This window comes from Morone saxatilis, unplaced genomic scaffold (genome assembly GCF_004916995.1).
Source record: "Morone saxatilis isolate NCDOM2014 unplaced genomic scaffold, NCSU_SB_2.0 Contig17, whole genome shotgun sequence".
Lineage (NCBI taxonomy): Eukaryota > Metazoa > Chordata > Actinopteri > Moronidae > Morone > Morone saxatilis.
Window position 1 is genome coordinate 8,203,331 of NW_023339729.1, and position 11,192 is coordinate 8,214,522.

General features: G+C 41.9%; 3 protein-coding genes across 3 annotated transcripts in view; all 3 read left to right on the top strand.

The window, feature by feature from the left end:
- The window catches only part of si:ch73-100l22.3, an 11,056-nt gene extending 6,370 nt beyond the window's left edge, over positions 1-4,686 (top strand). Inside the window, exons 5-10 of the mRNA XM_035659918.1 lie at positions 973-1,074; positions 1,585-1,701; positions 1,800-1,901; positions 2,070-2,186; positions 2,945-3,027; positions 3,363-4,686. Coding sequence (XP_035515811.1) covers positions 973-1,074; positions 1,585-1,701; positions 1,800-1,901; positions 2,070-2,186; positions 2,945-3,027; positions 3,363-3,522 — 681 coding nt within the window. The 3' untranslated portion in view covers positions 3,523-4,686. The remainder of the gene's footprint in view (positions 1-972; positions 1,075-1,584; positions 1,702-1,799; positions 1,902-2,069; positions 2,187-2,944; positions 3,028-3,362) is intronic.
- Positions 4,687-4,758: 72 nt separating this feature from the next.
- Positions 4,759-9,809, top strand: sirt7 (sirtuin 7). Its single transcript, XM_035660992.1, has 10 exons — positions 4,759-4,993; positions 5,140-5,277; positions 6,001-6,105; positions 6,183-6,253; positions 6,343-6,415; positions 6,514-6,612; positions 6,983-7,219; positions 7,640-7,720; positions 7,829-7,935; positions 8,166-9,809. The coding sequence occupies exons 1-10, from the start codon at positions 4,889-4,891 to the stop codon at positions 8,368-8,370; spliced, it is 1,221 nt and encodes a 406-aa protein (XP_035516885.1). The 5' UTR covers positions 4,759-4,888; the 3' UTR covers positions 8,371-9,809.
- A 703-nt stretch (positions 9,810-10,512) lies between these two features.
- The window catches only part of pcyt2 (phosphate cytidylyltransferase 2, ethanolamine), a 10,299-nt gene continuing 9,619 nt past the window's right edge, over positions 10,513-11,192 (top strand). The window contains exon 1 of the mRNA XM_035660220.1: positions 10,513-10,817. Within this exon, the coding sequence (XP_035516113.1) occupies positions 10,690-10,817 (128 nt within the window). The 5' untranslated portion in view covers positions 10,513-10,689. The remainder of the gene's footprint in view (positions 10,818-11,192) is intronic.

Genomic DNA, 11,192 nt, shown 5'->3' on the forward strand with positions numbered 1-11,192 from the left:
CACACACACACACACACGTTGTCAACCTACCTGTTAGAGTGTGCTTCTGAAGACCTGGGTCGTGGGCAGACTACAGACATCTGCTCATTACAAGAGACCTTCAGACTCTCCCCAGTAAAAAAACAACACACAGGGATTCTACCATAAATGTTTCATTACATCCCTAAGAGGCAGGCTGGCATGGTCGCCTGTGTGTGTGTGTGTGTGTGTGTGTGCACATGCAAGACTTCAAGGACGCCTGCTGTTCTCTGGCAGCCAGTTCTGGTTCCTTCAGCTTGTGTCTGTATTGTACTTGGCCAGTGTCCTTGCCCTATTAATCACAGTCTCTGTTTAATTTATGTATCCTTAACAACAATATAATTAACATAAGCTGTTTAATAAAAATACTTCTTTTTGACTCCCCTCTGTCCTTCCATCATTTGTGATGTGATGAGAGAGCAAGCTGGCTGGACTCTGGTAGAGGGAGGAGGGGAACAGGGGAATTGACACAGAAAAGGAAAGGATAATTTGTTTAATTCATGAGCGTCTGTGGTTAAGTGCCAGATCGTCCCGTCGAGTGCCACCACTAATGGTCCCTTCTCCTTCTCCTTCTCCTCTTTTTTTCCCTCTCCTCCCTTTCCTCTCTTTGTTTTGTCTCATACCTCCTCCAACATTGTTTTTACTCTGGCTGTATTAATTTCCTCCATCTCTCCTGTCTCATCATCTCTGTCATCCCTCTCCTCCTCCTCTGCCCCCTCTCTTCATCTCATCCCTCTTGCCTCTGTGCCCCATCGCTCCCCTCCTGTCTCATCCTCTCTACCCTCAATTAATTTCCTCCTCCTGCCTCATTTGCTGTCCTTTTTTCCAATTCAATATTTTCCAACCTTGCCTGCTCCCGAACGCACGTGTGCCTGCTCACACACACATGCACATGCTCCTCCTATTCCTACTCTCCATTCCTACCTCCCTTTCTCCTGTCTGTCTCTCTCTCAGGCGTTGGCCGTGCGTTACCGTCTCCTCCAGAGCGTGTCCTTCCCTTGCTCCATGTCAAGCTCACGTCTTGGGGACACGTTGACCTTTTCTACCCTCTCTCAGGTATTACCATCACATTTGTTCGCTAATGTCAGTGATGCGAAAGGCTCGTCCTGCTTCTCCTTGTAGCCACAGGATTTTTATTTATCACCAGTTAGCTGACACACTCAGGTAAAACAGACTCTTCTCCCTTTGATGTCTTAATCCACATCAGTAACCCCTATCATCTGTTACTGCTCTCTAATATGTATTCAGGTACAGCAGTTCAGCTCCACTTAGAGTATAGTTGTTCAACAAACACGTCCCTTTAATGCAACAGCTTTGGAATCAACAAGTGAGTGACAGCTCATCAGCTGCTTATTATTCTGCTTATTATTCCCTATTATAATGATGCGCTGTGAGTCCACTTGCGTTGATGCGCTAAACAGATGCCAACCAAAAGACCTTGAGAATCTGCGTGGGAAATTAATTGGTTGTCATTGATGGAATTAGCATTCTCCTCTCTCTTCCCCTCCGGTCCTCATTATTCACCCCTCTCATCGCTCGTTCTCCCCTCTTCCTCCTCTTTCTCAGCCCTCCAGCCCGCTCTCAGAGCGCTACCGCCCCCTGCTGTTGGCAGCCGTGAAAGGTTTTCTGACTCGCAGGTTGCTGCGGACCGAGAGAGTGGCGCAGCTGGTGCGCACCATCAGGGTGAGTAGAGACGGCAGTGTCTTATTTTCATAAAATGAAAAAACACTTGCATAGAGATTACAGCTGTGAGTGTATGTGTGTGTGTTTTGGACATCTAGGACACACAGCAGTTCCTGCAGGCCCTCCAGCGACAGAGCCCTGGCAGAGCAGAGTTCTGTAGCAGACAAGACATTTTGTTGCAGGAGAGAGTCACTCTGCAGGTATAAAAAGACAACATGTGTTGTAAACATCTGTTAACCTCTCTCCTCTTCTCTTCCACACTGCCAACTGAGCAATTATTCCCTCCATTAGCAGTTACCACAACAGATACTGTGATCACATGCATTCATTCAAGCCATCGTCTGCTCTGTAATTGTTTCCCCCTCCAGCTGCGTGCTGCACGTTACGAGGTCAGCGACATATTCTTCAGCCTGTCAGCCGGAGAGAGGATGCAGCTGATCAGCTGGGACAGAGAGCTGGCCCGGGAGAGAGAGCACAGACGACAGGTAACCTTTTCAAAAGCTCTGTGTGGGCTTACAAAATCATAGACATTGGAGGCGTGTTGGTTTTTAACTTTAGTTGGGGAGAAATTACAAATAATGCCAAAAAAAAGATACTAGCAGGATTATATTCAATTAAATTTAAATTGAATTTTATTTGTATATTGCCAAATCATAACACAAGTTATCTCAGGACAGATTTCATATATACAAGGAAAAACTTGAACTTGGCTGAAAAAAGGCTGAAGCCTCGAGCAAGCCCTGGCTCTAGGTGGGTGGCCGTCTTCCTCCACTGATGGGTTCAGAGGGAGAGAGGGGTGTAGAGGGGGATGGCGGCAGCAGCAGGAGTCACCATGATCCCTGATCTAGACATAACCACAATCCATGTGTGTGGTTTTTCCTGCAGTAGTGAGGTTAAAGCATCAGAGCCAGGTGATACTACACAGAAATATCAGTATTTAATTACAGCCGTTCTGATGCAGTTCTAATTATTCAAATTCAAAATACCATTTTAATTTTAGTTCTGTCCCTTTTGGGGTACCAGCATTTTATGGTAAGTCTGCTGGATTCTAACATTGTTCCTTTATTTTTTACTGTGCAGTACTTATGTTGTTAATCTAATAAAGTAGGCAGAAATGATGAATATTTATTCTGTGCTGTTTCTATGTACATTTCCTCTCTATTGACACATGTATTAAAATATACCAAGTGGGTAATGCAAAGACTAATCTATTCTGTGCATATGTGCGTATGTGTTTGTTTAGAGTGGGCACACAGGCCGTCCCAGAGGGAAGAGTTCTCTGTCAGCTGCAACGCAAAAGTCACTGGAGAGGAAGAGAGGAATAATGTGAGTTTTCAGTGGATGCCTAAACTCCGAAAAGAAGACATGCCTAATATTGAAAGATATTAATATAACCAAGTGCTCAAGATCCCACAGTCACAACACAGTATGAACCCGACCTATGAAAACATTTACAGTTCACATTAGATTCATTGGTGGATTTTTCAAATATGTTTTTTTGAATGAAATTATGGTTTTTCTGTAATACTGCATGCAGCTAAAAAAAATAAATAAATACTGTTCAGCTTTGTTTAATGAATTGAAAATCTTGTGTCGCTTTTCCTTTTTGTTCAAAGCAGTACCTTTGTCAGTGGCTAAGACCTGTCTTCTCTTCCCTCCAGGATCCAGAAAAAGGCAGCAGGAAGGCACAGGGGAGTTGTGACGAAGACTGGACACAACAGTGGATCCTCTGGCGAGCAGCCGCCAGAAACCAAACGAGGACAGTTCAGAGCAAATCCTCAGAGGGTCCCCAAGAGCACTTACTCCTCGAGACCCCGATGACACTCTCCTAATTGGCCCCAGTGAGGACTCCTAATAAGGCCTCTAGCGACTACATTAATATTGTATATCTAATCATTTGAGAGATTCCAAATCCAAATTTGACACTTCTGAATACATCACTATAAATACATCACTGTATTTCACATCAGTGTGTGCTGTGAAATGTTTTACACTCTACAACCAGAGGGTAATATAGTGACAGTTCCACTCTTAGACATTACAGAGTAGTTTACATTGAATAGATGGGAATGAGACATCACTACGGCCACTCTCTCAGTAAAATAAATTCTTTACTATGTCTGCTTTCAGTTCAACCATGTTGAGTTGAGAAAAACAAACACTGACACTCTTTAGCTGATCCTTTAAAGCTATGTGCACTGTATCTGAAAGGTGACTCACAGCAGACACTGTGACAGGAAAACCTAAGGTGTGAACTAATAATACTAATGATGGCTCGATTACATTTACGTATTTCAGTAAGCGAGTGGTCCCCAACCTGGGGGTCACAAGGTAGATGCCAGATGATTAGCACAGGAAGAACAGCATATTCAACACAATTGAATCACTAGATGATTTTACCTCCTCCTGCCTCTAAAAATAACTCAAATAAGTCAATATTTGAAGCATTGATGACTCTTTTCAGTCAGTTGCAAATGGACTTTGTCGTTGTTTTAAGGGGGAACAAGTTGAAAAGTAAGAATGGAACTAAAATACCAACAGGAATGCAGCCATGATTAAATTTATTAATTACACCTGTGCTTATGCTACTATGGTATGTCAAAATGTCTGTAGAAAAGGGTTTTTTATTGTCCTCTGCTTTGTACTTGGACTTCAATTTGTATGTTCCTTCAAATGTATGTGCCTATTTCATTTGTACCAAAAAAGATGTAATAGCATATAGTGAACACTGTTAGTATTAGTGCTGTAGGACAGTGTGCTTGCTTATACAGTGTTCATATCCAGCTCCAGATTTGAGTGTTACTGCTATTAACTTGAATAGTGTTACTCCTAAGCGTTGCCTTAAATATTTTTCCTTGAGTATTGGGATCACATGTCAACCAAAACACAGATAAACCTTTACAGCTTTTTTTTATTAGTGACTTTCTACCTGTTTTATATGCTATTTATTTGTATTTGGTTGATAATAAATGTTTTTTTTAACACTTTAAAGTTGCTCTGAAGTCTTTGAAAGTAGGATAGGAAGTAATTCAAACATTTACTGACTCCCAGCACTAGGGGGCGCTGCGGGCCGCTTGCTCCCATGCTTACGCGGACAACTTCCGCCCCTGCTGTCGTTGGTCGCCTGTGCTGTGAGCCGTGTTTCACAGACCGGTAGTTAGCTTCTGCTCAGCTGATCTAAAACAGGATGGAAGAGGAGGCAGACACCGGTGTATCTTCACGGGCGGAGAGGAAAGCGTTGGAAAAGGCCAAAATACTCCAACGAGAAAGCGAGAGGAAGATGTTCAGACTGGTAAGACGAAGCAACATCACATTTACAGCCAGTTTCTCCAGCTAGCCAACAGATGCACCATGCTCGCTGGCTAAAGCAGCAGAGGCTGCATGTAGCGTTTAGCAGCTGGGGAGCCTGATGAGCTTCTTGTGTCCTGTTGACTGAAGGTTGGACGGGTCCTGAAGAAACCGGAGGCTGAGCGGTCGGAGGAGGAGGCCGCTGTGTTACTGCTGCACAGAGAAACTGTGGAGGAGCTCTGCAAGAGACAAGTCCGCAGAACTGTCCTCAAGAGGAAGCAGGAGGAGGTGAGACTGTCGCACAGTAGACTATAATCATAGTCATATGTACAGTTGGGAAGGAAACCTTCATAAGTACATATAAAAATACCACAATGTAAAATATACAAGTAAAAGTCCTGCATTAAAGATTTAACTTGGAACAGTAGTATAATCAGAAAACTAAAATTGCTCATCATGCAGAATGGCCTCTTTTATGGTGGTATGTTGTTACTGTTTGTTACTAGTGCCTCAACATGTATGCATCATCTCAGTGCTGTGACAGGTCACATGAAGGTAATGTGAATTCTGTTGTGCAGTGTAATCTACGACATGTTTTATAAGCTGATCTTTCATTTACAGCTGTCAGATAAATGTGGTGGAGTAAACGGTACAACATTTGCTTCTGAAATGTGAAGTTAAAGTATAAACTAGTATTGTGTGTAAAACAACAACAAAAAAAACATAATTCCTTTCCACCACTGACTTTTTCCACCCCACAATACATGTGCATATTAAGAGGCATGGCCTGAGTAACCTGCCTGGTCTCACCAGTGCAAAAACAAACTTTGGGCCCCCAGTGACCTGTAACAGAGGATGAATCATGATGTTTTGAGTGACTTTTCCTCTCTTGCCACCATCAGGCCACAATATCCACTGGTCCACAAGAACCTGCTGTGGTTGTTGCTCAATACAACACAAGTGTGTGGTCTTAAACATAAATATGCCTTATTTTTCCTGTACTGTCTGCAGGTGTTTGATGATGCAGATGAGCTGAAAAGTAAAGTCAGGCAGCTCGCTGTGGCAGTCAAACAAGCAAAACACCTGGTGGTTTACACCGGGGCCGGTATCAGTACGGTACGGCAAAACTCTGCACCTTCAGTTTCCTTTTCCCTTTTAAACCTTCATAGGACTGATGATGTCTTTCCTTTCAGGCAGCTTCTATCCCAGACTACAGGGGCCCTAATGGGGTGTGGACACAGCTACAGAAGGGACGGACAGTCAGGTGAGAAAAGTAGTCCGTCACCTCTGATGGGTTATGAAGTCTGTTAAACTCCAACTGATATCATCCGTCTTGTTTCTCTTTACAAACAGTTCGTCTGACCTGAGTAAAGCTGAACCGACCCTCACGCACATGTGCATTAAGATGCTACACAAGGAAAAGCTGGTAAGTGAAACCAAGATAAATAACGTATACTTGTAGATCTTCAAATGGTATTTAAGCGTACTGGTTTTTATATACTGTGTGTGTGTTTGTCTGTACAGGTAAAGCATGTTGTTTCTCAGAACTGTGATGGACTTCACTTGCGTAGCGATCTACCCAGACATGCCCTGTCTGAGCTTCATGGAAACATGTTCATTGAGGTGAGACACACACATGCTTTTCAAATCACTGACTCAAACAAATAATCAAAACTTTTTTTGATGGATCAGTATCAGCTATGTAAAGTCTGATCTATTTTTCATCTTTGTTTGCTTTGTTTGTCATGCTCAGAAAAAAAAAACTGCACAGCAATGAGAGCAAGCGAACTGCAGAGTTTAAATCAATAATACACCAACAATGTGCTCCACTGAAAGTTTGTTAGAAGGAGGGGAGACAAGCTGTGGGTGAGGGAAGCTTTAAAGCAACTGAGACAAAGGTTGCAGGCAGAGAGGCGGGAAAGTAACACTGGAAAACTGTTCCCCAAGGAAAGTAACATGACATGCTGTTTTTTCCCCTTTATCCTGTCCCCAGGTGTGTACGTCCTGTTCCCCGGTCAGGGAGTATGTGCGTTTGTTTGACGTGACGGAGCGGACCTCGCTGCACAGACACGGCACAGGCCGCAGGTGCAACCACTGTGGCAGCGAACTCAGGGACACCATAGTGCACTTCGGGGAACGTGGGACTCTGGAGCAACCTCTCAACTGGAAAGGAGCTGCAGAGGCTGCCAGCATGGCGGATGTTATCCTCTGTTTGGGCTCCAGTCTGAAGGTAAGTTTTGTAAACCACAGTGTGTCTGTAAACATTGTAATGTTTGCAATTCATTTAATGGATCGTAACAATAACAATACAGAACTGACACACTGGTATAAAGAGACTCACCCTCATTGTGATACAGTCTAAATACTGTATATAATGAAAGTTAGTAAAATGTCCTTTCATTAATGCAACTTAATTTTCAACTCTGTCCATCCCTTATTTGATTGTGCTTACACAGACTTTATTCTTTACTGCAATGACTTCACTTTAATGGTAATATGAAAAAGTTTGTTACATTGCAGTTTCAGAGTATTGTTTTACTCTTGTTTACATCAAGGACTTTCATGTAAACACATTCATTGACGTGTGAATTGATATACTTAATGTGTTTTGCATTTAATGACTTGTGGGCTCTGTTTCTCGTTCTTGTAGGTGCTGAAGAAATATGCTTGTCTGTGGTGCATGAACAGAGCAGCAAACAAAAGACCCAAACTCTACATTGTCAACCTCCAGGTACACTTAGCTTTGATATTTTAGGTGAATAAGATACAAATGAATTTGAATAAGATGTTCAGTTGTGGATGCTCTGCGGCTGATCGTGTGGCTGTGCTTCTGTTCTAGTGGACACCAAAAGATGATCTGGCTGTGCTGAAAATGAATGGCAAGTGTGATGATGTCATGAGCCTCCTAATGGAGGAGCTGAACATTCAAATTCCTTTGTACAACAGGTAACGACCATATGAAGGAATTAAAACAAATATACACACATGGATGAATAATATTAACATCTTTAAAATATTAAAAAAGCAGAAAAACTCTGATACTAATTTCAAATGCAATAGTCATACACAATACTATACAGTACTTTGGAATATTCCCAGTGTACTCACTCACTCTTTCAAACACACGGTCCAACTTTTTGACTCCCAGCTCAGTTTTCCTCATTCTGTCTCATCAGGGCAGAGGACCCCATCTTCAGTCTCGCCACACCTCTGCGGCCAGAAGAGGTCCACAGCTGTACTCGTGAGGTCATAGCTCCCCCTAATGAGCAGGAGGATGGTTCACCTGTTCCTGGGGAGCAGGCAGAAGAAGCCCCGGCTGTACAGGGCGGCTGGTTTGGACGAGGCTATGGCAAAGGAAGGAAGAAGAAAAAAGCTGCATAATGAAGGGAACTTTATGGACACTTATGGTCTGGTGAAGTGATGACTTCCTTGGTGAGGATGAGTGTGGCTGTCAGCTTTAGACTGCTGCACTGCATTGGTATGATTTAGTCAGATGCAGTTGTGTGTGTGTGTGTTTGAGTGTTTGCCATTTGAAAATGGCACTTTGCACCATGAAGATACTTTATACAGTTGTTAGGAACAGCAAGATGTAAAAATGGCTCTGGTTATGCTACTTTTATGGCAGCTAAGCTTGCTGTGCCCAGTATGGCTAGCAGAGCCAACATAAAATTATTTTGGCTATTTTTATAATCTCTCTCTCACACACACCCTCATAGGCTTCAAAAAGCAGTGGGAAATCAGTTTCCTTGTTGACACACAAAATGTCCTCAGCTTTAATCAGTCACTACTGTCTTTTTGACTAGTTTGTGACATGTTTTGGTGAAAAGGCTTTATAAAGCCCAAAGACTGTTTTGAAACCGCTCCTGCAGCATTATCAGTGTCTCTGATTGCCTCTGTATGCTTAAACACTCAACAGCATACATCCTACAGGAGCTGAATGATCCTCTGAAGATATGATGTTTAGTGTACTGTCACTTTAAATTTAAGCGAAATGTGTATTTCTACCTAGTTGGTTATTGGTGCAATACGTGACTAAATGGAAATACTGAAATACTGGTGTTACTGTATATGTGCTCATTGAAAGTGATACCTTTCGGTGGAGCACTAGTGACTTTATTTTTAAGTGGCAAATGCCAGGAGAACATCAGCAGTATATCATTGGCTAATTTTCGTTTTGTGTGCTGCCACAACTTTCACTGAGAAGAGATTTAAAAGATTCAGGCGCTCAGACATTTTTACATGTATTTTTGTATTCTTTTTCAGACATTTAAAACTTACATTGTTGAATGTACTTTTTTAACCTTATAGCCTGTTTGTGTTGGTATTTTGGTTTACTTAAATTATTTCCTGAACTCCCAGTCAACCTTCACTCTGCTGTCACTTATCCTCAGGGTACACCTTGGTTTACTGAAGTTGTTGAATTTGCTTATGTTTACATTTTATCTCATTTTTTCTGTAGACAATGCAGAGACTGCTACTGTCACTACATTGTCTACAGCAGTTAAGAAGAAAGGTGATTTTTGATTTTTGATTTTCATTAGTTTGTGTCATGTTACTGTGCCTCTTTACTTGAGTGGTTGGAAACATCCAAATGCCTGTCTCTATTCATTTGTCTCAGGAACATCCAGTATTATGAATGATCTTGTCTTGTACCACAGTGTCAGAAGTTCTAAAATGCCAGACTAGCCATTATAAGCTAATGTTCAGCATTCCTAAAACTCAAACCAGTTGTGAAACTAGATATGAAGACTCCTTGGTTTTCATTGTATTTTGCAAAAAAGTGTGACATTTGTGAGACAATAAATTGTTCCTCATTTTAAGATATGTGTCTGGTTAATCTGCATTTTTGTTGTACTGGCCCTTGCTTTAACTAGTGAATTAATATTATAATACTGTAGTACAATTGATTCATAGAATTGACATTAATGTTTTTTTAATTGTGGAAGGAGTACTCTTTCGTGCCTGAATTGTTTTTGTGTGTTTCAAATGTTTATTCACTTAAAGATAAAAAAAAAGACACTATGCTTACTATTTCTGGTATTATTGAAGCATATGAAATCGTCTACCTACGTACTGTGTCTGTGTGCTTAGGAATTAACTTCTGTCTTCGATGTTTTACTGTAACTCACTACCCAAGGGATCATATTCTAAAATAATTGACCTTTTAGTTGTATTCATCAGTGGTGGAAGAAGTATTCAAATAAGTAAAAAAATAATATACTTGTTACTGGTTGAAGTGCATGCTGCATTCAAGAGTCCATCACCCAGGACAGAAAACATTTGGTCATAAAGATTCTTCTTGAGTCTTATTATTCTTAAGTATTATCACAAAAAGTGCTCATGCAGCGCAATGCCCACATATTATTATTATTATTATGATGTATGTTTAATCTAAACAGTTAATTAAATAAACAGTAATATTATTGTACTGGTACGCCGCTGGTTTGTTTATAGGTTGTATCTGGTCACGTGACAGAGTGATTATGCAATGAGCACGTCATCGTGAGAGGATCCGTTCGATGTGACGTAGAGCTGGAGGCGTTGGCCGCTGTCGGTGTTTCTGGAGAACCGGAGACGGACAACACGACCTTTACAAATACCGCTATTCTTCGAGCGAAGCCGGACTCGACCCAGTGAAACACTCTGACCTGTAGTTTTTATTTCTACCTCCACTTCAGTCACTTGCCCGAACCTGTCGAAATGATCAAAAACGGTCACCACGCCAACGACGACCAGCGAGACGAAGCCGGTTGCAGTAAACCGGGAGGAGGTTCCGTGTGCAGCCCGGAGAAAAGGAAGCGGGTGGTCCGGTTGTGGTGTGACGGCTGGTGAGTCTCTGCTCCCGGGGCCGCGGCGGACTCACTGTCGGTGCTCTCCCCACCGGGTGTTGTCCTGTACGCGGTCGTTGCGTGCTGCGTTCAGGAACCAGTGCTATGCTAACCATAGCTAACGTAGCTACTCACATTGTCAGCTGGTGACCGGAGTTTAACTCTTCCGCTAAACACCGTAAACTACCGTAACATTGGTATTTTATCATACAAATAATAATAATATTAATTTTAATAACGATAATTATCTTTTATTATCTATGCTAGCAGCTCACCAAATAATGTTTTAAAGGTTAATAACGTCGATGTGTTTGAGTTATGTTCTTATAGTTAGTGAGTTATGTTCTTATAGTTAGTGAGTTATGTTCCTATAGT

Excerpts from the sequence above, each read along its gene's own strand:
- sirt7 (XM_035660992.1), top strand. The coding sequence starts at position 4,889 with ATGGAAGAGGAGGCAGACACCGGTGTATCTTCACGGGCGGAGAGGAAA. Across the intron at positions 6,106-6,182 it reads CCGGGGCCGGTATCAGTACG|GCAGCTTCTATCCCAGACTA; the intron begins GTACGGCAAAAC and ends CTTTCCTTTCAG. Across the intron at positions 6,416-6,513 it reads TGCTACACAAGGAAAAGCTG|GTAAAGCATGTTGTTTCTCA; the intron begins GTAAGTGAAACC and ends TTGTCTGTACAG.